General features: G+C 41.5%; 1 protein-coding gene across 1 annotated transcript in view; it reads left to right on the top strand.

Moving 5' to 3' along the window:
* CTNND2 (catenin (cadherin-associated protein), delta 2) overlaps positions 1 to 23,636 on the top strand; it is a gene marked incomplete at both ends in the record, with an annotated part of 80,982 nt that extends 57,346 nt beyond the window's left edge. Inside the window, 2 exons of the mRNA XM_010149632.1 lie at positions 19,623 to 19,740; positions 23,451 to 23,636. Of these exons, the coding sequence (XP_010147934.1) occupies positions 19,623 to 19,740; positions 23,451 to 23,636 (304 nt within the window). The remainder of the gene's footprint in view (positions 1 to 19,622; positions 19,741 to 23,450) is intronic.
* Between the last annotated feature and the right edge of the window lie 829 nt (positions 23,637 to 24,465).

Raw genomic sequence — 24,465 nt, 5'->3', positions numbered from 1 at the left:
ACCGCTCCAGCACGGGTTCTTCCATGGGCATGTGGTCCTTATGGAGTGGATTGCTCCAGCGTGAGTCCCCTGCAGGGTCACAGGCTTCTTCAGGTGCAGCTGCCTGCTCTGGCGTGGGGTCCTCCCCAGGCTGCAGGGGGGTCTCTGCTCCCCCCGTGACCCTCCATGGCTGCAGGGCACAGCCTGCCCTCTCACCACGGGCTGCAGGGAAACCTCTGTTCCTGCCCACCTCCTCCCCCTCTTTCTACACTGACCTGAAGATCTGCCTTCTTTTCTTTCTCACGTCCCACTCCTCTTTTCATTGCAGGGTGTAGGCATATTGTAGCCTAAAAACAGAAGGAAGTTGAGGAGAATGTGAGTACATTGATGCATGGGGAAAATAAATAGGTGATGGACAAAAGAGAAAAGACTGAGTAACTCAACACCTTTTGTGCCTCACTCTCAACAGGCAAATCCGGTTCCTAGATTCCTGTACATTTCAGAATGTTTTAGGAAGGAGAAAGAGAAGCCAGCAATGACCAAGGTACAGATGAAGGGACAATTTGGAGAAAATAGATATATTCAGATCATTGAAACTGGATGGGTTTTACCCAAGGGTACTTCAAGAGAGGCTGGGCAATACAGTTGTGAGACACATGCTGGTGTTTGGGGAAGGTGTCTGAGGATTAGAGAAAGGCTGAAAATTTATGTCTTGGAGGAGAATGGAAAGGACAGTCTGAGAACCACCCTTACCTCAAACCCCAGAAAACGTTGCGACTTGAGTTTTTGGAATCCATTTTCAGTCATGTGAAAGAGGAACAGTCAGCATGGATTTACCAGTGGCAAACCATGCTTAATGCGTTTGAAATTGTCTGGCCATGTGGATGAATGGAGAACACTGATGCAATATACCCTCACTTAATATATTAAGTGTTATATCAGGACAGGCTGGAAACCCTCTGTCTGAGCAGCCCTCCTTTTGAAAAGCGGACACCAAACCGAATATGAGCCAACAGTGTGTTCTCATCATGAATAAGGCAGACTGGGGTACCTCTGTGGCCAGCAGGTCCATGGAAGATTCTCCCCCTTTATGCAGTACTGGTGCGGCCACCTCTGCAATACAGTGTCCAGCTTTGGGCCCACAGAGTTGTTCAGAAACGAGAGGGTGAAAAACTTCAAACTGATCATTATGCTTTGCTTGGAAGAAAGTGCAACAGTGGAACAGAGAGGTGGTGAGATGTCCATCCTTGGATGTCTTCAAGGCTGTCTAGCAAAATCCCTGACCTTGTCTTGTGTTGATGATAGCTCTTCCACAGGCAGCAGGCTGGACCTGGGTGACGTCCCTGGGTGACATTCCTTCCAGCCAGCGTTTCTGAGATTCTGTGGGTGACTCCAGAGTTTCAAGTCAAGGCCCCAGGAAATGAGGAATACGGAAATTGCAAGTTCTGAAGCAAAATGTGGCAGAGGATGAAATTCCCTTACCTCCTTTCCCTCCTCGGGGCCGTTATTTCTCTTCCCTTGCGTTGGTCATGGAGCACTCACCAGCGGAGGTGAGCAGGCTAACAGCAAACAACCCCTTCTGCAGTGTGACTGATTCACAGCGAGTCGGTCCATCCTCTGCGGTACCTGAGGTGTGAGTCCTGCGGGTGTGATAAAAAAGTGATGGTGCAGACAGCCTATCATCATTGTTCTGTTAAAGGGGGCTGAATTACAGTAGCAGAGGCAAACTTAATTTGGGTATGACTTAGGTTTTCAGTGCTTAACTTTCTAACTGTAGTGTTCTGAAAAGTATTTTGTACTTCATAATGATGAACTGATTAGCAATTGCAAGTATAATTACTTTCAAACGTCAGACAGAGAAGGATGTGTATTTGAAACATCTTTTAATTACGGTAGTGTAGGTTAATGAGTGTTCGTTTGGTTTCTCTTAATTTTTGTTAGGACTAATTTTAAATCATAGAATAGTTTATGAAGTAAATAAAGTTGTGTGAATTAGTAAGTGGTATTTTGATGGGATTTTAAATTGAAATGTGTAGTTATGACATTGGACATATGTAATAAGATGTTTATTTAAACAGAGACTGTTCCACACACTGCAGAATTAAATAATCACCACAACCTGAAACACTAAGCAGACAGTTTGAACACAAGGTATTTAAGTGGCATTTAATTCTCAAAGTAAGAATTCCTTTCAGACATCCAGTAAAGGGAGATCTGCTTGTTGCTCTTCGCATAAATATCATTGCATAAATGCAGTGATGCATTTTTAGAGTGGGATCACTCTAGAAAACGTAATTTTAATGCATCTAACTGTGGAATGATGGAAAACACTCTGGAAATCAATTCTGAAGTGTACTATTTGTGTATTATAGTAGCATTATGAAACACACCACAAGTATCTGCTACTTGATTTTGATGGCAAAACTGCCTACGTCGTGGCACTAAGTGCCCAGCTAGAGAGGGAGTCCTGCTGCCAAGCCTCCAGGAGACCCACCTCGCTGACTACAGAGCAACAGGGCCAGGCTGCCCACAGAGGGGGCTGCTCTTCTCTTTGGGAGGGTGGACAGCGTGATGCATTCTTGGTGGAAGGACATTTTCAGCTTGTTTTGTGACAAAACATTGCCTTGGTTGAATGAACTTTTAGTCATCCCATAAGCAATGTCTGTTTCTCTTTTAATTAAATTTCATTCTCTGCTAGCTGTCACACAGTGGAAGTAAAAATATACAGTATGATTATGGAAAATGGAGAAGTGGGATTAAAACAGATCAGGAAGACATTGATGAAGCAATTTTTCTGGAAGAAAAGACTGGGGGAGTTGTCAGTTAGTAACTACCACTTTTTCAATATGTGTTAATGATCAAAAGAGCACAGATGATCTCAGAATAGCAGTTGCAAGCTGCTGTTCATAATTTATTGACCTTACATGCACAGTGTCTGAATGCCATTTGCAAGTCTCTAAAATCAATTAGATCTGCTCAAAATTGAGATCAAACTTCAAAATTCTATGCAAAATATTAATATTACATTTTTGAAGGAGTGAAGCTAGGGAAAACCCGATGGCTTTTTCAGTAATTAATTTTCTTAACTAATATAATTGTGGAATATTTAGGTGTTATTTTTCGATCTTATTTCTACCTCCCTTTTTTTCTGGAGTTCTCTGAACTTGTCTACTGAAATATTTCCAGAGCTCTTTGCTGTTTATTTCAGAGTGACTCCATCATTGGGCTAAATAAATAGAGGTGGTTGCACTTGATCTTGGAAGTTTTTTCAGAGTTTATGCTTGTTGCTGCTGTTCTTTCCAGGTATTAATAGTAGCAATCAACTTCTCTGGCACCACATGTTTTTTTGGCTGTCATGCTTCATTCAGTTAACGGGGTAGAAGTCTAAAGCAAGTTTACAGTATGACAGGCTTCCTGGGCAGGTTGTAGTGACACTCTTCAAGTGGAGTTTGGGTTATAAATGTGTGAATTGAAGACCTAAGTGGTCTAAAGCACTTCTATTTGGGCAGAGGGGGAGGGAAGCATACTGAATGTCATGAAATGATTACTGCAAGAGGCTACAGCAAATAGCTAATGCAGCTGATAATTGCCTTCTGAAATAAACATGTTAAACAGCCCAGGCTGCTCCGTGGGGTCAGTGAGCTGGAACCTGAAGGTGGCTGCAACATGGACAGGCAATGCCTTCACCAACAGGCTCAGCCAGGGAAGCGGAGTTTTGGGGACAGCAGTAGGTCTTGTTGGCACTCCAGGGAGCATCAGGTGACAGCCGGGGATCAAGCCAGATCCGAGGTTGAGGCAGGAAATCCAACCAATGAGCCAGAATCAGGGCTGGGGACCAGAACTGCTGCAGCATCACTGGGACAGGGACAGGGCTTCCAGCTCGGCTTCATGGGGGTCCTGGGCCGTGGGCACTGGTGTGTGAAGCTGGTGCGTGAGTAGCTAGGTGTGTAAAAAATGAGGTAAATCAAATAATACAGAAGTGGTAGGAATGACTTTCATCATAATTAATAAATTGCAGGGTAATTCTGGCTTTCGCTGTGCAGTGTCTGTGAATGAATCATCTCGCACAAAACAGACAGGTAGTTTATCAGTGACGATCACGTGAGCTTTCCCTATCCCTCCTGCTCTGGGCAGAAAGATAACTCAAGCACAAGGAACTGGAACACTGCGATACTTGATTCATGCAGTTATCATCTTGATGGAGTGTCATTTTAGCAGAGCCACCTGTTCAGGAAGGAGGGGAGGAAAAATCCACTCGTATTTGGTATTAGCATATTTATTTCAGTGAGATTTGGCAATGGAAATCAGCTCTGAGATGGGCAATAAGCTCTGAGTTTCCTAAAGTTGTATTAAATTATTTGCACTCTTTTATACCTAATACAGGAAAATTCTACTTTAATTCAGGGAACTGTGTTCGCTCTCTACCGGAGGAGGCTATGTTGTTGAGTAACTGACATTCAACTGAGAACGTTAAAATAATAATTACCAAATTAGAGTGAGTGTTTATTCATAAAAGAACAGACACCTTTGTAAGCTGTAATTATCTTTTTCCTAATTTGGTCTCTGACTGGCACACGAAGCACACAAAGGATGAAACTCTTGCCAGGCATAACACCACTACAGTCAAAGCACTGTGTTAGAGATGAGGTTTGTACCCTGGGTGTGTTTTAAAAGCAGGTCACAGGGCAGCGAGTCTGATGGTGCTGAGTATCTGTCACTCAGGGAATGCTTATCTGTCAGCTAAAGAATAATCACAACTGGAGAAATCCACTAGTGCGGGAATAATTATTGAGAGACTGTGGCTGAAGGTTGCCGCAGCACCACTAACTTTGTCCTTGAAAACAGCTCTCAACTTTGTCTGGTGGTTCAGTTTGCATGATTCTCCTCCCATTCCTTATTTGTTGTTGGTCAGTCTTGGGGTTTTAGAACACAGATGCGCTCTGCCCCTTGGCCCAAAGAACATTCAGTAAAGCCCTTGTGTAAGGTGGCACTTGATGGAAATAGGATGCACAAAAGTGATCATGAGATGAGGAGCACAATGATTCTGCAGGAGCCTTCACTCACTCAGATACACACAGCTTCTGCAAAGTCCAGGTTTTTGGCCTGGGTGTGCTGTGTTGTCCTCTTCTTTCACCGCATACAAGTGTTTCGGTTCGATTTATATGAAGAATCAGGATGAAGCCAATACAGTAACATGCTAAATGTATACATTTATACGTTACATGATGGTAGAGTACCTGAAGGCAAGCATAATAGTGCATTTCATGGCAAAGCAAATGAGAAAGTGGAGGAAGAGAGACAGCTATTCCTGCAAGACCGTCATGAGCACCTTGAGGCTCCAAGGGGAAGTTTGAGTTTGGTGTTCACAGGAACGAGTGAATTGACTCAAAAGGTTTGTGTTAAAGTGGAAAGGGAAAACTGAAATCTCTGGAAATAAGTAATCTCTGCCCTCTGAGCAATTTCCGTGGCATACAGCAGAGTCGGGCAGAGACGTGGCAGTGTAGGGTTTTGAAAGAGGTACCTTTCTGCAGAAGAGCCGAGTTGTCAGGCACCACCCCTGGAGTATAAGCCAAAGGGGTAGAGAGCATCGACAGTAGTGCCAGTAGCAGCGTTTGTTCATCGTTTTATGTGGCATGGACTGGGGGGAGATAAGTAGGGTTGTGGTAGAGTGGTTTCCTTCTTTTACAGGTTATTTCGGGCAGCAGTGATGCACAATGACTCGTTAGGCTGAAGGGCACGCTAGAGGGTCAATTCTTTCATCATCTCTCAGTATGCACATAAAGCCGTTTGGAGATGTGATGAAGTGACATAATCTGAGGTAGGACACACACTGGCAATTTCAGGTTAATGGTCATGAAAATAGGACATGAACATACATACTTATTTCTTATGCTGAAGGCACATTTAGCCAAAGCATAGGAAGTATAATTTATTATGCATCACATTATATTTTTCTTTACAATTGGGCAATTTATGATAAAGAGTTGGGGTTTTTTACAGGTATTTAGCTTAAGAAATCATGACACTGTGAGATTTTATTAGTGGGAAGCAGCATAGATAGATACCTTGATGTTTTTAATGGAGTTAAAGCATAAAAACAAGAAAGTTGAGGAGATTGTTCTAGAAATAGTAACGTGCAATTTCACAGGAACAGTATCGTAATAATGAATTATGTGACTAGAAAGAAATACCACGAGTAAATAATAAATGAATTTTGGGATGCTTAACTGCAAGTTGTGAAGGACATGCTGGTAATATAGAGCATGTGGATAATGACAGTAAAACAAGTTAGAACTAATATGCTAGTAACTAGTCTAGACTAGGAATTGAGAGAAATGGTGTATAAGCAAGCATTTATAAGCTTTTGTAGTTTGGTAGAGGAGGAAAACCCTTCTCCAGAGTGGAGAGAGACTCCGGATGGAGAAATATCCATAGCAGTCAATTCACTGAGAGTATCAGTATACACACAGTTGAAAAACAGTATCAGTATCAGTATACACACAGTTGAAAAACAGTACCTTTCTAGTTTTCTATGCTGTGCTGTAACTTGATTTGTTTCATTTGGGGTAGTGTTTCATGCTTTCTAATACTCTAATGAATGTTCTGCTTTGTGACTTTTTGTTCTCTGTATCAAAATTTCTAAGTAGCTGATCAGAAAGAGATGAACCTAATAATCTAATGAACTGATGGGTGTTATAATTAATTGTGCTCATCTGATTAGTCAACAACCAAGGCTGATTTACCATCCTTTCTTCTCAAGCCTCTGCACTGATAGTGCTTTTTCAAGACTGTAAAATAGATGCAGGAAGGCACTTGAAACTTGGATGTGACAGAGAGATTGCTCTGTAGGTATGGGGAATCATCTTACTTAAGCAATCGCAATCCTATTTGTTTGTTCCTCCAGGTTGATAGGATTGCTCATTGCAAGTCATATATTTTTTTCTGGAACCTAATCTTTATTCATAAGATTTTCAAAGTGGTAACTCTTCTAAATATAACTATTTACATTGTTTATAGTCTGATTTTGGTGATTATCTTTTTCACTTTATTCTAGAACCACAGCAGAAGAACTGTATAACTTTCTAATATTTTGATTTATAAGACATGAGAAGAAGCACATTACTAATAATGCTTTTAAATGTTTCAAATTCTAGGGCACATGCCTACAGACATACTGAGCTTAGGTGCCTACAGAGGTAGGAATGTGCAGTATGCTGTAATACCTGCTCCAAAACTCATTGTTTTGCTTTAGTGACGATGTCAATTTAAAAATCAACGTACCATGGAAAAGTGAAAATTAAAACATGAAAAATAGAATCTTATGTCAAAATGGAACCCAGAATGCATCTCTAACGGCATTATTTATTTTCATATTTGTACAACTAGAAAGTCATACCTGAATTGTCGTCTAGCTCAGGTAGAATGCTTGTCTAACAGAGTGAGAAACCAAAGTCATGGTGTCATGAGGTCCTGTCCCAAGATTTAAACTGGTTTGCCCTCATACAGGTACTATTCTGAGTTAATATGTATGAAATAAGCTGTATTTTTCTTGGGTTTAGACACAGCTTTTGTGTTTGCATAGACTCGCATTCACATCTGTGTATCGTCAAACTAGGAGATTTCATTTAGCTTGCCACCATTTCAAAGTGTCTACTTATGTGGGAATGTAATTGTCTGCCTAGTTGACTGCAAAGTTGCTGGGTTTATACTTGAATCTCAGATTCATCTCTTTGCATCACCTCATAGAAGGAATTTGACAGGTGTGGCACAGGGCTTTGTACTGCGTAAGCTTGGTTGCCCGCAACTGAATCTGTGTGACTAAAACTTGAGGAGGTGCTTCAAATATATGGCCAGTGGGTCTGTTTGGTATATGAACTTTCTTCCATGTAACAGGCCCTTCATTGGATATTTACACTGCCTGTTTTGTCTGGGAGTCTGACTGACTCCTCTGTGTTTAGGTATGAACCAAAAAGGAGACCCAAGTAATGGTATCAGCAAGATAGGGACCTAGAGTTTGCTAAAATAACACTTTTTTGTTCTATAATGGACAATTAAGAAAATGTAAGGACAACCGTTGAGACTCACTAGAATCCAAGACAGTCAAATGACTGAGAAAGTTTAAATGTAGATATTAGACTTCAGGTAACTTTCCTTTTTGCTCCTGTGGTGTGGCACAGCCATATTACTTCAGTGAAGACTTTGAGCATGCTGGCGACCCAGTTGTAAGTACCTTATGAAAATGGAGAAGAAGATGACTCCAAATTCTTGGTTTCTTCCCTTCTTGACAGAGGGAAGAAAGGATGCACAAACTAGCCCTTTAAAAACACAAGGTATTTAACAAATAAACTTTAAAGAAGAATAACCGAAAGATCATTTTCTGTGGGCTTTGTTGAGGGTTTTTTTCTGATTCCAAACACTGTACTTGTGAAACTTTTTCACACGTTTTAGTGGAGTTTTATTAAATAAGCAAACTGCTCCATTTGGAAAAGCATCATATTTATTTTATGTGATGGTCTGGTCCTCTCCCATTACTCTAGAGACAAGTATGTCTTCTAGCTAGGACATGCCTGCTTAGCACTAAACAATTTTGGGTAAAACCTGGAAGCAGGTCATGAATGCATTTGGGCCTCACGTTGAATTCTGCAGTTGCACTTGTGTCATAACTCAGGTTTCAATCCATCTCTGAATGCATAGAAAAGAGCCTTGTGTGTATCCCTGAAAAGCATAGGAGATACGCGGGTGTGTTGGGTTTGTGTGGTGAGGAAGTTGGTAGCAGGTGGGGGCCAGAGGGCTGGCTCCTGTGAGAAGGTGCTAGAAGCTCCCCTGACTCCAAGTGGGACCCACTTCTGGCCGTGGCTGAGCCAGTCAGCGCCTCTGGGATTGACATATTTAAGAGTGGAAAACAAGAAGACCTGAAGGAGTGCAAAGAGTGGGGTGTGAGAGGAACAGCTCTGCAGACACCAAGGTCAGTGCAGAAGGAGGAGGTGCTCCAGGCACCAGAGCAGAGGTTCCTCGGCAGCCCGTGGTGCAGACCATGGTGGGAGGGCAGGCTGTGCCCCTGCAGCCATGGAGGGTCACGGGGAGCAGAGACCCACCTGCAGCCCAGGGAGGGCCCCACGCTGGGGACGGCAGCTACTCTGTGGGAAGCCCATGCTGGAGCAGGCTGCTCCTGAAGGACTGCACCCCACAGAAGGGACCCACACTGGAGCAGTTCATGGAGAACCGCAGCCTGTGGGAAGGACTCACGCTGGAGAAGTTTGTGGACAACTGTCTCCTGTGGGAGGGACCCCACGCTGGAGCAGGGGCAGAATGTAAGGAGTCCTCCCTCTGAGGACGAAGAAGTGACAGAGACAACATGTGATGAACTGACCACAACCCCCATTCCCCGTCTCCCTGTGCTGCTGGGGGGAAAGAGGTGGAGAAATCAGGAGCAAAGCTGAGCCTGGGAAAAGAGAGGTGGGGGTAAGGTGTTTTTAAGATTTGGTTTTGTTTTTCTTTATCCTACTCTGATTTGGTTGGTATTAAATTAAACTAATTTCCCCGAGTTTAGTCTGTTTTGCCCATGACCATAACTGGTGAGTGATCCCTCCCTGTCCTTGTCTCGACCCACGAGCTTTCCCTGATATTTCCTTCTCCCCATCCCTTTGGGGAATGAGTGAGCAAGTACCCTCATGGTGCCTGGTTGTCATCTGGGCCTACACCACAACGACTGGGAATAAGTCAAGGGGAAAGAACTGTCAAAACCAAGAGTTTTTGTTTTGATTTGTTACTACTAGTTCTTCAACAACAAGGTCAAATACATTGGTGGATGGCAAGAAATTTCAGACTCTCTGTGAAGTTGGCTAAATTCCTTTTCACGAGTTTCAGGTATGAAAGAAAATCCTTTTTCCCAGCTGTTGTATATGTTAAAATTTTTGCTGAAGGAGAGTGATTTTTCCCTTACAAAAATAAAATTGTATTAGAAGGATTTTATACAGTGATCTCAGCAGTGTAAGGCATGCTGATAAACACAGTCAGAATAGCATTTTTAAACACTTAGTAAATTACTGTCTTTTACAGATAGTATTTCTTTGGTGCTTATCCTGAACTACAAAGCATTTTGCCTGCTTCTTTTCAATTGTTCCTAAGAATGCAGTTGTAATGCCAAGTCTTTCCTGAGAAGATAGCCTACAAAAAATAAAAGGGGAATATTTCTCCTGTGGAAGAATTATTGCGAGTGCAGCTCATGCAAGACCGAGGCTTTCCCACAGGACTAAACAGGACAAATACAAACTTCATCTTTCAGTGGAGAAGAAAAGTAGACATAGAAATGATGAACAAATAATGTGATTTTTAATACTTTAGAAATTGCTTGAACAGTTAACGTTGAGAAAGGCAATTAAGAACATCAGAACAAAACAATTTGTATGCGTTTGAAGAAAGTAATCTGATAAATAGTAGGTAGAATGAGGTTAATTGAAAAGCATTTATGTCTGATCAATGGTTTTGTTCTGAATAAGATAACAAGCTGAGCAGGAAAATGAAATAACAGGAGAGACTGCTTTACTATACTAAAGCATCTGACATAATATTTTTTTCACAATGACTAGAGCAGATGACCAGGGAAGAAGAAATTAGACCAGTAATAATTCCTTGTGGTATGCTCCCACCAGCTATGTAGGTGTTTCACTTGGTGCTGGCATGGGGGGACGATACCTGCTTTTAACAGCCTCAGTGGCTTCCTTCTCCACGAATTTGTCTGTTGCTCTTGGGTCCATGCAGGCTTTAAAAGCTGCAGTGTCCTCTGGCAAGCAGTTCCGTAGGACAGCAGTGTCTGAGCTGATGCTGGAACAGTTTATTCAGGAGCAAGGAACAAGGCAGCTGTGCCAGCCTTTGTGCTAAGCTGGTCAGCCATGTGGAGCAGGGAGTGAGAGAGACAGCAGCCGAGTCCTGTAGCTCTTCTGGAGCTGGCTTCTGTGTCTTCACCAGCTGCACGACTCTGCCTTCCAGGTGCACCTCCATTTCTTCCAGTACTAGCACTGGAGGGCCAAAATCCCTTCTGGACTGTCCACATCCATTCTTCTTCCATTCTCAGATGTGTTTATTACTGTACTTAGGAAGCGTATGGCTCTCAGACCATCAGCTCTTACTGTCGATTCAGAAGCTGTTGCTGAAATACTGTACTTCTGTCTTCTCCAGCTGTTGGAAGGCTCTTCAGGTGGACTGTTCTCTCTAGGATATTGAAGGACACCTCAGTGTTTCATTCGTATATAAGATCAAAGGGGAGACCCAAAGCAGTTTTTGGGGTTAAATCCAGGATTCTGAATTCGTAAGGCTAATGGCTTTTCAGGTTCCCTTACCCTCTTTGCCCTACCAACTTCTTGCTGGCTCCCAGTCTTCTTGAAATGGATGTGATTTCTTTGGTTTTAATAACTCTGTTTTAATAACAGATTTCTCTTCCGTGAACTTGCTTCACTTCAAGCCCGTATACGCTTTCATCAGCCACAGCTTCTTTTGGGCACATCTGCAGCTCAACTTGAATCAACCACCATCCCTTTTTTTGGTTTAAGCCTTCTTTGTCTAGTTCCATCTGGTGACATGCAGTTTTCAGCTGAAATTGAAAGTTGATTTCTGTCCACCTTCTCTGTGACTGTAATGATTTCATAATTTTTCTTACATTCTCCCACTCCTGTTATCTGTCACTTTTTCAATGTGCTGATTTCTGGCTTACTAAATTCTTCCTCATGTGGAAGTGCATAGCCTTCCTCTGAATCTTTTCCAGTTCTGTCGTATAATTTTCTATATGGGTAGATGAGAATTGCACACCACAGTAAGGACAGTGCATACAGTGGTACACTCTGGTTTAGTTTATGTTGCTTGCCTTATGTGCCTTAAAGCCCATTATGATCATTTGGATGCTGTTGACTATTGAGCTGTGTCTTCATGGATGTCTTAAAGTTTTGAGGTTTCAGTGGTCAGTTCTGAGCCCAACGTATTGTAAACAAAATCAGGAATATATGGTATTTCTTTTTTTCTCATGTACATTACTTGACATTTGTGTACGTTCGTTAGTTTTACAGTCCTGCAGTTCTTCCCTGATAGCACTTAGCTTATTTCTCTGAATAACTTAGTATCTTCAGCAAACTTTGATTTTATTGTTCATCCCCTGTTTCTGATGAGTTATGAATAAATCACTCCACTGGTCACCACCCTCCATTTTGAGGGCTGACCATGTAGTTCCTGTATTTTAAGTTATCTATCCATATTCTCACGGTTGCTTATTCTCATCAAAGTGCATTTGTTAGAAATCATGTCAAAAGCCTTTTGAAAAGCAAAATAAATGCTAGCAATCAATCTGTCCCTTGTCTAACATGCTTATTGATTAGGCATTCAATCTTCAAAGTACAAAGGTAAGATTGTGATTCAGCCCTTTTGACTCCCCCTAGTGTATCTTATTTATTCCTATGCCCACTACTTCTGTATTTTATTATGGTTTGCTATAGTTTATAGCATTTTTCAACATGCTGTTGTGTTTAGATTCTTCCGGTCCTGAGATAGCGGAGTGGTTTAAAGGAAGAGGCTGTACACCGTGGTTGTGGCACAGTTGGGTAACAGTTCGGACACTACCATCAGAGGTTCAAGTGACGGCCTCCTCAGATCTGGAAAGCGCTACTGGCCAAGTACAGTGTATGTCGAACCAAAAGTAACGGTTGAACTGTACCTGGTACCTTCTCGTTTAAATTCGTACAACCTTGTGCTTTCCAATGGAAAAGGCAGCCATCTCCAAGTCTTAAGATTGGCCAGTTTATTGTGCTCCCTCAGATAAGGAGGAAAAAGGGAAGACTCTATTGAAAATAGAAGTCTGCTCTTTCCTCCTCTCCAGATTTGCTGCAGTCTCTCGGCAGGACTGAGACGCTGTATGGTGTTTGGCTGCTGGCTGGGCCCACCGCACCGCACTTGTGTCCAATAGCTCTTACCACCTGAAGGAACGCTGGTCAAACCAAGTTCCACCTCCTGCAGGTAGGGCATTGAGAGCAGCATAGGCATAAACAGCTGAGCGTTAGTGAGTGTGATGATGTTTATGGAGACAGATACCATGTGTCAGAGAAATATCAAACCAGAAATTTGCTGCAGGTAGGATTTTTTTGTATACCATAATTTAAAGCATTTCCAGAATTCAGCGTATGTAATTCTGTGCACTGTATTTAAATAGAAGTTGCACTTCAAACAAAAATGCATAGCAAACAGGGAGAGGGGGAGTCAGAAATATTTTTTGTTTCCTCCAGGTGAGGCTATGGTTGATTACACCATGAACCCTTACCAAAAATATTTTATGCCATAAAATTTCATTTTGTTTTAGGTTTGTTTTTGGGGAGACAATTTCTTTTAAGATATATATTGCAGTTTATGTTCCTTTCCACCACATATCTCTTCAAGACATATCAAAAATGATGTTAGAAGCCAATTGCTTCACATACCACGCAGAGTGGTCATTAGAAACAGTGCATCTAGCCTAAGGATTGGACATGCAGAAGCACAGCGGTAAAAGCTACCTGTTGAGTACTTGCCTTGGTAGGCTAATTGCTCTGATGTTTTGAAAATGAAAGGTATGGCTGACTAATCAAAGCTAAATCACATTGTCATAGCATTTGATAGAAAGGGTAATAACCGAGACTCTGTTCACATTAGGCTCTCAGGTGTTTGTCTAATTGCAAAGTGTGCTTTTAAAGGGAAATGAATACCTAAGAGATGAAGGTCTGGGGCCAAATTCCTTGTTGATACAAAATAGTTGAACTGTTCTACAGGAGAATTTGCCCTAAATCCCATGTTATTCTAAATACACACGCAAGATTAATAAATTATTGCTCATGAAGACCAACATATAGATAAAGAAAGATATAACCAGTACTAAGAACATTTAACAAGAAGATACATTTAACATTTAAGGACGTCTAGCAAGAAGAAATCTTGCTAATGTTGCTAATACTGCATTGAACTGTCATTCAAATAGGGCAAAATTGCAAAGAGGATCTGTGGCAGTGACTGAAAAATCTGTTTTAATTTATTATTCCTTCCAAACTATAAGCTGATTTTGTAGTCGCTAAAAGCCTAACACGTAGAAACTCTTAATAATGAGGATGAACCCTCTTGCTGCTTTTTATTTTTTGTCTCACTGCCTTGTTTAAGACTTTATGTTGTCTGAGAAACTGCTACTCTTATTAGCTAGTTTAGTTCTCAGTAGTAAGGGAGGATTTTAAAAAAAAAGTTTTAGTGTATTAATAATGATAAAGAATTAGAATTTGTCTACAAGTCACAGTAGTAACCATAACAACTACAGCTAATGTATTTACTGCATGTCCAAAGGCTGCACTGTATACTTGCAGATAAGCCAGTGTGAGTCAAGGTCTAGTCCATTATAAAAAGCCCTTAAAATTGTATCGTTATCGAGGGACTGCTGGTGGCTGTGAGCACACTTGCTGGACATGTGCCTGGTGCTGGTTGCTTCTTTTTGCTGTCTGTGTTACTGTAGTAGACCCTTGCAGCAAAGAGCCCGAGCACTTGCAGAAACAGCTGGAAGCACACAGTAAAAGTAATAGCTCTTACATGACCATCTGCTACGTTGCAGACCAGCTCAGGGAATCGTCACCGTTCCCTGCAGCCTGGGGTGGGACTGGGGATGCCAGCCTGCCATGGAGACAAGGCTCTGTCCCTGAAGGAGAATGCTTCAGACAGAGAAAATCTGACTGAAATAAAAACAGGCAGCATATAAGAGAGAACGTGTAGAGGAGGCCAGTATGAGGGATTTTTTTTTTTTTATTATTCCAATGTATGTGTTTTAAAGATAAGTATTCGTTGCGTCAGTTGCAACTTGGTTATTCAGTATTCTCCTGGGGGCTTTTCCCTTGCTAGTTGTCCTCAGGGAAACATAAATGTGGTTCCTACAGCTTTAATGGAAGTTTTTGAATTCTTGGTTGATATAAACTTCCCTCTTTCTGAGAAAAATCTCTTTTTGGTGGCTATTAGAACAAGTAGAAGGACAAAAAAGATTGCACTGTTATGATTAGTCCCTCTTACGCAAAACTTTTTGGAATCATGGTATATTTCGGCCGCATCTAAAGTTTCAGACCAAAGATAACTTCTGTGTTCCACCTGATTTAGGATAATGCCCTTCCTGTGTCTGTCTTACATCACAACAGTCCATAACAAAAATGTTACGTATGCTAGATATTAAACAAGTTTTCTCTTTTTATCGTGGGGCCTTGAGGAAGACACATCACATTTTCATCTTTGCTAAATACGGATTATCTGTTCTCAGCAGTTGTCCTACATGACTGCAGTGAGATCTGCGGACCTGTAGCTGGTACAGGAAAGGTCATACTGCCTGATGTGGCCTGAGCACACTCAAGGAGGGCAGTTGCTTCTGTAGATACTTTAGTTCGGTCCTTGAGATTTGTAGAACTGCCTCTGGGAGTAATGTCAACAGCTTGCCAAATATTCCCATATCCAGAGGGCATGTATCTCAGCACTCTGGCTTTCTGGATGATCTTTCCATAGAATTCAATGTCCTTCCCCTGGATAAGGCAAGTTATTCTAGTCATAAGGATATTGCCCGAAACCTCCCACAGTTTGTTAGCAGCATATGGAAAATGACCCTAAAGGAGAAAGAAATTGCTTGGCACTAGCCATCCGTCCCTACCTCAAATACCACCAGTTATGCTGAGTAGGTGCTAGGGTTGAGGGGGTTCAGGTATGTGTTGCAGAGTGCGTTCCTTCATACCGCACACTTCATATCCGTAGAGCATTGAATTGACACCCCTGATGCATGCTTGGAGGATCGCTCCTGCTCTTAGTTATCAGGTGATGACATGATAGCTGCGACACATCCTCCCATAAACTGAAGCTGTAGTATTGCAGTTCTCGTTCCATTCCTAGTTTATTAGCAAAATGGGTCTACCATTTGTTCAGAAACCAGCAGCTTGAGTCATCGGTCTGAGCTCTTGTTGTGACTATCTGTTCTTGGTGTTCCTCTCCTGAGAAGCAGCTATTTACATTAGCTTCTTTTTGGTGGTCTGCGTGGGGCCTTCTGACTATGCACTCTTCAGCACTCTGTGTTTTTGGTATTCCTGTGTGACTGGATTCCATCTGAAATTAATGTTACCGGTTTGTAGAGGTTTAAAGGACTCCTTGTTCTGTTAGACTCAAAACATCAGCCTAAACCTCATACCCTGTGAGTAGAGTTTCCATAAAGAATCAATATTTACCAGTCAGTCAAGGGTTTGCTGGGCTGCCTTTACGATGGAAAAGTAAGATTTTTTCCTGCAAACCTGTGTATTGTATCTCCACATCTCTTTAAAAATACAGAAAATGTGGTTTCACAAGTTTGGAGACTGAGGCTGGAGAAATATGAGCTTACTTAGTGGGACATGTTACCGACAGTAGTGCTCCAGTTTGTTTGCACAGTACCCTGTAAATCCGCAAATGACAAATTGTGTCTTACTCCCTGTCACACCGACAGCTGCAGTGTGTTCAAGTGAACAATGAGAAATAAGAAAATTAAGATGGCAGTGTGTTTTCTGTGACAGCTCAAGTAATCTGGAACTTGCTTCTCTTTCACAGAACTACATAGCCTGAACGTGGTACATTAGAGACCTGTGAAAGATCTCAGTTAACAGTAATTCCTTCAATAGATATGAAGGGGGAGTACTTAGATAATGGGATGTATTTATTTTTAAACAATCAAATTACTATTTCTGCCTAAATGGTGATGCAAGGTTTGGATTTGACTTGGGTTTTAAGATGTTTCCCATGTAAATACACCAAATCTGGGGAGGGCAGAAGTAAGTATGAGTCAGTGCAGAAACCAGACAGACTTTTAAAAGAAAAGGAAAAGCTATCATGGGTATTCAGTGTATCCACCTCTTGGTTACAGAAGCAACTGGAGCATAATGGGGAAGAATGGTAAAGAGAAGAACTGAACTCGACAGCTCCTCCACGCAGGGCAGAGGAATGCATTGTCTGTGCAAGACGTGCCCCTGGAGTGTCTGTACTACTTTGTATGAAGACCTCCTACTCTTTGCTGGGCTGGAAATGAATGAGGCTGGCAGCTCAGGGACCGTAAGGTTGTCTGCACTGCTGTCATGGTGAGGAGGATTTCCTGGAGATCTTGGGCAGGAGCTGAGAGGCTGCCAGTCTCTGCAGGCTCTGGAGAGTCAGGGTGACGTACATTTGGCTGTGCTAGGGAGAAGGAGAAGTCACCTCAGTCAAGGAGAATGTCTCTGTTTCTACCGATGTTTAAGTCTTTACGTTTTGAAAGCTTGCACCCAATATATGTACCTGCAGAACAGAAAGAAGCATGGACACATTATGTTAGTACATGCTGTTGCATCTAGTTTTGTTTAGAAGGATTCAGTAATGTTTCAGCTTTTCTTCTGCTAGTGGTGCAAGGAAAGATGGTGTGCTGAGAACACTTCCTCAGCATCCTCCTCTTGTAATTTGTGCGGTTATCTTTATAGGGCTGGATACAACTCTCTCTCGATCTGTATGTTCCTGGGGGGTGGGAGAGTAGAATTTCAAATAAATCCACTAATCCCCCTTGTCCTCACTGCCAAACCACAATGCACTTTTCAGATCCATGATTCTGCTTTTCCTGTGTGTGCTGCCCTTCTAAGATTTCATGTGGACCTGTTGCCTTTAATAAGGGGACAGTCCATTCAAAATACACTTTAGGCAGATTTCCCAGACCCACAAATATAGAACACAGGCACTGTTTTGGAAAAAACAGACTCTATAATTTTTATCTTCTGATTTCTGTCACCCAAAGTGAAACAAAAAGGTTTCTATCACTTCGAAGGGAGAGCCAATAGATGACTTTTTCCAGACCTGAATTCCTGGATGACAGAAGAGGGTTTCCCCATGAATTGGAGGAATACCCCTCATCTGATGCTCCTATAGCAGCAGAGAGAGAGGGGGAAGAAGTACACGATTCAGGCACCAGAAGCAGAACAAGACAACACAAAACTGGCAAGTCATTATGAAGGGCACACGTCTGCTGTGTGATGTGGGGTGAACTGGGGAATCTCAGGGAGAACAGAAAGCCTGAATCTGTGTGCTAGGAAGATAAAGGAATTGAGTCGAGTGCTCCTGGGCTGTGTATTTGTTGTCAGACTGTCTGCAGAGGTGATGAGAACAAGTATTGAATTAATTGGGGCAACTTGTGTGTGGGAGAACAGAACTAATTAGGACTGTGTGGGGATACAAGTATAGATGGAAAATCCTGTGTGTTTAGGGAGCAGAATCAATCAGGAACCTGTATTGGAGGGGCTGGGGGATTCTCCAGTTATAAGATTATTTGATTAGGAAAACTCTTTGGAGCTTTGAGGAAACAGAAGTGCTTTATTTTTTTAGGTAGGCAGAACAGGGTGAAGCAGGTAGAGCAAAGAAAGAGTTGAAAGGAAGCCTGTCCTTAAGTCCTCTCTGCTTCCTCCGTCTCAGATTCATTCCCCAACTCACAGGATTCTCATCCTTTTGCCATTTGTAAAGCAAAGGCAGCTGAAAATGGTGTAAGAGGAAGAAAGTGCCTTGCCTTCTTCCCAAATCAAAAGGGCCAATGGCCTCCCTCCCCTTTCCATTTCTGTACATTGGCATTAAGTATTTAGGGCTGGTGTGTTCTTTTCTGTTCTTCCTTTTCATAGACGTCGGGGTTGGGGAGAGAGGAGCTGCAGAGGAGCCACCTCAGCAGAGGTTGTCTTCCCCTTCCGAAGGAGACTCTGGAATGTTTTACCACATTGCTGAGATTGCTACTTCACCCATTTCCAAATCAAAACTGCTGTGCAAGTTCAAATGCAATTTTTATCAGGGAGGCTTGATGTTAGCAAGTATCAATTCTATTTATATATATATTCATTCATACATATTTGGTTTTTTAGATATCAATATTTCGGACTTTGGGACACCTTATGTTATCCAGTAAATTTAGTTTTAATTTTGTTTGTATAAATGCGTTCAGAATGCCCCCTGGCTCTCTCTGAGGAACACTGTTATTATAATAAGCTGACGTTTTAAATTTTGCAATGTAAACCAACTTTTGAGTAAGTAGAAGATTGAGGCATTAATGTTCTCTCAAAGTAAGAGAAGAAAGGAAGCACTCACATGAAATGAGAAGTAAGCAATACCAGGTGTTTCATGTTATGCTTTGATACTATTTTTCTCTCAGGTTAAGAGCCCTAACTACTGAGATCCTCAAATCCTAGGAGATTTCTTTTGGCAAAACCTCTAGACTTTTCAAAGCCTTATTGATATATATACGTACATGTGCACATTGTAAAAACACTTCCTCACAAATATAAAACCTACTTTAAAACAAAAACAAAAAAAAAATGAAAACAAAATTATCAGCCCTTCCCCAAATGTTAGTGGGCCGTGAGCGTGCCTGCTCAGGTGGACGGATGCTACTTGGCCTCTTCACCCCTTCTTGGGGAGGACCTGACGACTTCCATGTGTTCGTCTCTGCATTACATTTCCGGAGCTCCCTCACAGCTGCCCTCGATATTCACAGCTCTGAGCTGACGAAAGGAGAAAACAACCGAGTGTTTTACCTGTCGGTTAACTGGGAGCGTGTTCCGGGAGGGGCAGCGGAGGTGGTGACTCTTGCTGTTGCCTTGCAGGAATGTCAGCTCTGCTGGAGAGGAGGCCCGCAGAAGAATGAGGGAGTGCGACGGCCTGACGGATGCATTGCTGTACGTGATCCAGTCTGCTCTGGGGAGCAGTGAAATTGATAGTAAGGTTTGTCATCTTTGTCTTTTCAGGAGCAAGAAATCCAGGGATTCAGGGTGCATTGGGACTATGAAGTGACAGGGTTGTTTATTTAGATGCATTGCGAGGGGTGCCTTAACAAAGCATAATTTAGCCTATCTTTTTCTTCTGTTGAGCTGTGTATTTTTGTGTGCTAAGGGGTCTACCTGTGTAGTGTGTGTGAAGGTAAGCGTGTCATCCTCTCACTTGAATTAATAAGGTAGAAAATATGATACAGGTTTAAGAAGAGCAAATGTGTCATATTCCATGTAAACTTCACAAGTTTCTCTACAAGGTTCACCTTAAATTTTTTTTTTTTTGGTACTCAGTGCAAGACAGAGCTAATAACAGTGAGGTAAGCTTACCAGGCAAACAAACTGGGCAATTAATAGGCAGTTTTGCAGTACTACCAATATTATTTCCTCTTTGAAGAGGATCAATGAATGCTTTTAGTAGCAATGGTTTTAAGATGCATTTTTATTTCAACTTCTCTGAAAGTACTAGGGTAGGAACGCGCTTCTCCAAAGCTGAAAGGCACTGCCTTATTAGAAAGGTTTCAAGCGTTTACAATTTGAAGATTTGTAACACATTAAAGTATTCCAGAGAAGCAAGAGTCTAGTTTTGAATAGCTTTTGCTTTCAGTAGATGGTGCTGAATTAATTACAGTTACTGCTCTACAGCAACCTTGTTCCATTTGCAAACCCCTAATAATTGCAGGAGAGCAGCCTTTTATACAGCAAAGTTTCAAAGCCCATTGGGTGTGTATTTCTGAATGTCTTTCACAGACTGTTATCCATGGACCTCTGTGAGTTTATAGGTTGGAGAGGGATAAGCCCCTGGACTTTCTGGCTGTTAGTCTGAACCAAATAAGTGAAATTTGTCCACGTGTCCAGGGGATGGAGAGAGGAATGAGAATATGTTTGTAGCATGTGGTGTTGGGGCAGCAGCATGGTTTTGTGTTTCAAAGGCAAAAATAAAACCACCAAAAAAAAAAAATATCACCAAACCCACAGCCCATTACCCTGTGATCGGTTCACCATTAATAGAAGTTTATCAGAGGGGTGGTCGGAGGAGGTCCAGCCACAGGTGGGCACTGAGCTTGCAGCAGGGTTCAGGACAAACCAGCCCCCAGATGCCTGAGTGTCCTTAGCTTCGTTAGTTGTGGAAAAGCCAAACCCCGGGGGCTGTGTCAAACCTCCCTGATTTGGCTTGCCTAACAGGAAGAAGAAATTAGATGGGCTTCATTGGAGCAGAGTAGGAGGTGGATGGAAAAGAGAGGAAGAAGTAAATCAGTTCATGGTCCATCTCACAGCTCAGCTGCTGCTTTTTCAGTAGTTTCTTTTTAGGTGACCCAACCGATTTCAAGATTGTTTTGCTGTTAAAAAGGCTAAATAAGGAGCACAGTGAGGTCCCTGTTTTTCCTCTCGTTGTTAATATAGACTGTTCTGTTTACACTCTCATTTGTAGTTGGTATGACTTGGAAAAACTGCAGGCTGAGTTATATCTGGAGGAAAAATGGAAGAAATGAGAGAGAAAAATTTTCTCATTGCCTTACTAGTTTTAACCTTCTGTCTAACAGGTTTTTAGCAGTATGACATAAAGCAGTTGTGCAGCTAAATACAAACACCGTATTGTAGCCTCTTACCTTGCATCTTCATTCCAAAGTAGAATGTAATTTTAGTTAAGTATTTAAATAACTGTCTCAAGTTTTTAATCTAGTTTCAAAAATGCTATAACAAAAAAATGGAAGTTTAAAATAAAATCATAAATGTTATTTTCCAAATGCCATGACAGTTGCCCTATTAGATAATTCTGTAATGCTGATCGTGACTAAGAAGTACTGAAAAACAGGTTCCTGCTCTTGCAGGCTCTGAAAGAGGATGGGGCACTTGCAAGGGCATGCAGTGTTGTTATTCTTCATTTTGGTGACATCAGGAGTACATAAATCTTAGCAGCATTACAAGCATGTTAGCAGCAGTGTTCCTTATAAATGTCTAATAAGAAAAAAATTTCTGATACTTCAATTTAAAGTGTTTAAAAAATAGTGACTTAGACATGGTTACCTGACAAAGTTACTATCCATAATTCTGATCTGATCTATTAAGACTACTGAACTCATATTTAGTTCCCTTACAATGAAGCTGAAAAACATGTCTAGGAATGAGGGATACAAGGAATCTTGAAAGTTGAAAGCTACAAGTCAGAGGAGTGAAGTTTGTCCAACTGTGACTAGAACTGGCTTCCTTGGCTTGTTACAAGATCATCTTAGCACAGAAGGTGTTTGCGGCTTGGAACTTCAAGGCTTGGAAGTTTGCTTATCAGTTTTTAGTCTGAGGTAACGTTACCCTCGCAGTGGGCTTAGCTAATTTGTTTTGACATGAGTATTTTAAGTGTGAAAGATATTATTTCTAAAAAGGGGTATTAAAATTCAGAACCCTAATCAACAAATGCAAAGCTTCAACTTCACATTATGGATGTACAGAAATAAATATTAGCAAAGTGAATAAAAGTAGAATATGGAAATGTTAAAGGCAAACAGGTAGCAAATGTTTTAGGGTCACCATGAGATCTGCAGAGCTTTGAGGTATGAAAGGTGTACTGAGTTATTTCACATTTTCTAAGTATGTATTTCTGTATGTGTTTACATATTTGGCTGGAAATGTCAAATTAGTACAAGTGTAATGTGAAATTTTATTTGTGTATTTCAAAGAAATACAAAATCCTGTCAGGTGAGTGAGAGTTCCGTGTTGCGTATCATTTCTGGAACTTAATGTCATCTCAAAAACCATGTGCCAAATGCATATCTGATACAGGTGTAGACAATATATGGAAGAAAATGAAACCCCCTCTGTTTGCCTCAGTGGTGAATGTGGCAGAGTACGATCAAGCCAAAAGCCTCACCGTTATTCCATTCTGGGTTAACGGAGCAGCAGAGGTGGAATGTAGTGACTATTGCTTTTCATCTCCATGCAGCAGTAGTTGAAATGGGTACAGATTGGCTTTTCTAACCATGCTTTCCCTGTCTCTAGTAAACTGAGCACATATCCTTGCTGTTAAGGGGAGTCCAACCAAACGAACTAACTGAATGAGTAGGCTTCCAGCGAGTCTAAACTGAGCTTCTTATAGACTTAAAGAATTTATCTTGAATTTTGAGTGCTGTCCTTTTTCCTCCACTGGCTCTCACTGCATTTCTGGATGAGTAGGCTTCCAGCGAGTCTAAACTGAGCTTCTTATAGACTTAAAGAATTTATCTTGAATTTATCTTGAATTTCTGGATTCCCACCACCACCTTTTGGAGAAAGTAGGCTTCTGTACTGCCAGGGGGACAAATGGATGAAAATACCATTTTCTGTTCACTGAGGTGGCGGTTTGCTGACATTCTTTGTGTGTTCAGATTATCTTGATCACATTTTATCTCAGCTTCTGTTTCGCATGGGGCTCCAGCATGAAGTTCAGGATGATAATAAAGAAAACTCACACAAGAAATATTGTCCAGACTACCAATTTCTTTTCATAAAAATTTCTAAACCCCTTGAGCTGCGATTACCTGGGGAGCGCTCAGAAATGAGCAGATAAGAATTGGGCTGGGAAAATGTATGGGCAAAGATCAATGGTATTTCTTCTGCTGTGTGTACAGACTGAGCAAGGAAAGGGTTTTAACTTTTTCTCTGTTGGTTTATTTTTTTTGTCACACTCTTCAGACCGTTGAAAACTGTGTGTGCATTTTGAGGAACCTCTCATACAGGCTAGCTGCAGAAACATCTCAGGGACAGCAGATGGGAACAGATGAACTTGATGGATTACTCTGTGGTGATGCCAATGGAAAAGATGCAGAGAGTTCAGGGTGCTGGGGGAAGAAGAAGAAGAAAAAGAAATCACAAGATCAGGTAATGAAAAGTTACTTGCAGCTGCATTGTGAGTGGTTGAAGTGCCCGTCATTTAAAATATAAATTATTAATGCACTGTGTTAGAAATAAACTACATGATGCATAATACACAAAACTTGCCTTTGTTAATTAGCTGAGAGCTTAAAGCAGTGTATGGCTTAAGCAACTCAAGGAAATATGTTTGCTTGAGAAAGTTGCATGTTACGTGGTGACACCTGGAAACTGTGATCATGGGGACACTGTGAGTGCTGTAAACTGCTCAGTCTGTTAAAGGAAGCCATTTATAATGAAAAGTGTAAGTCTTCATGTTATGATGTAATCTGCATATACTTTACGCTGTACTTCAACACAGCCACCTGTTTGAGAGGCCTCGATGCAGGTAAACATCAGGCTTAGGTTTGTATGCTTGCTTGCGTCAAAGTTAGTCTTGTACTAACATTTTGAGAGAAAACTGTACAGGACTAAAGCAGTATGAGCGAATGTTCAAAAAACATGTACATTTCTATTTATTTAAGGTCATTACCAAAGGTTGAGAAGTACAGTCTTGATAGTTTCCTCATGTTACATGAGGAGCTGCAGGTTTTTACACTTTGAAAGCCAGCCCGCTTAAAATATTTATCTTTCTTTTCCCATTGACAGTTGAAAATTTAGGGAATGCTGTCAGTGATGTCTTTTCCACTGCCATTTATTTCTGTTTCTGATTGCTCAAAGAAATACTCGTTTGAGTAAGCAATTAGGTGTGCAGGGTATTTTCTATAAATGATGTAAACCAGTATTGAAAACATTCCTGAGTTAACAAAGGCAAATTGTATTAGTGTGGAAAACTCAC

This window comes from Eurypyga helias, unplaced genomic scaffold, assembly GCF_000690775.1.
Source record: "Eurypyga helias isolate BGI_N326 unplaced genomic scaffold, ASM69077v1 scaffold2754, whole genome shotgun sequence".
NCBI classification, from domain to species: domain Eukaryota; kingdom Metazoa; phylum Chordata; class Aves; order Eurypygiformes; family Eurypygidae; genus Eurypyga; species Eurypyga helias.
This window is presented reverse-complemented; position numbering and strand designations above follow the sequence as displayed.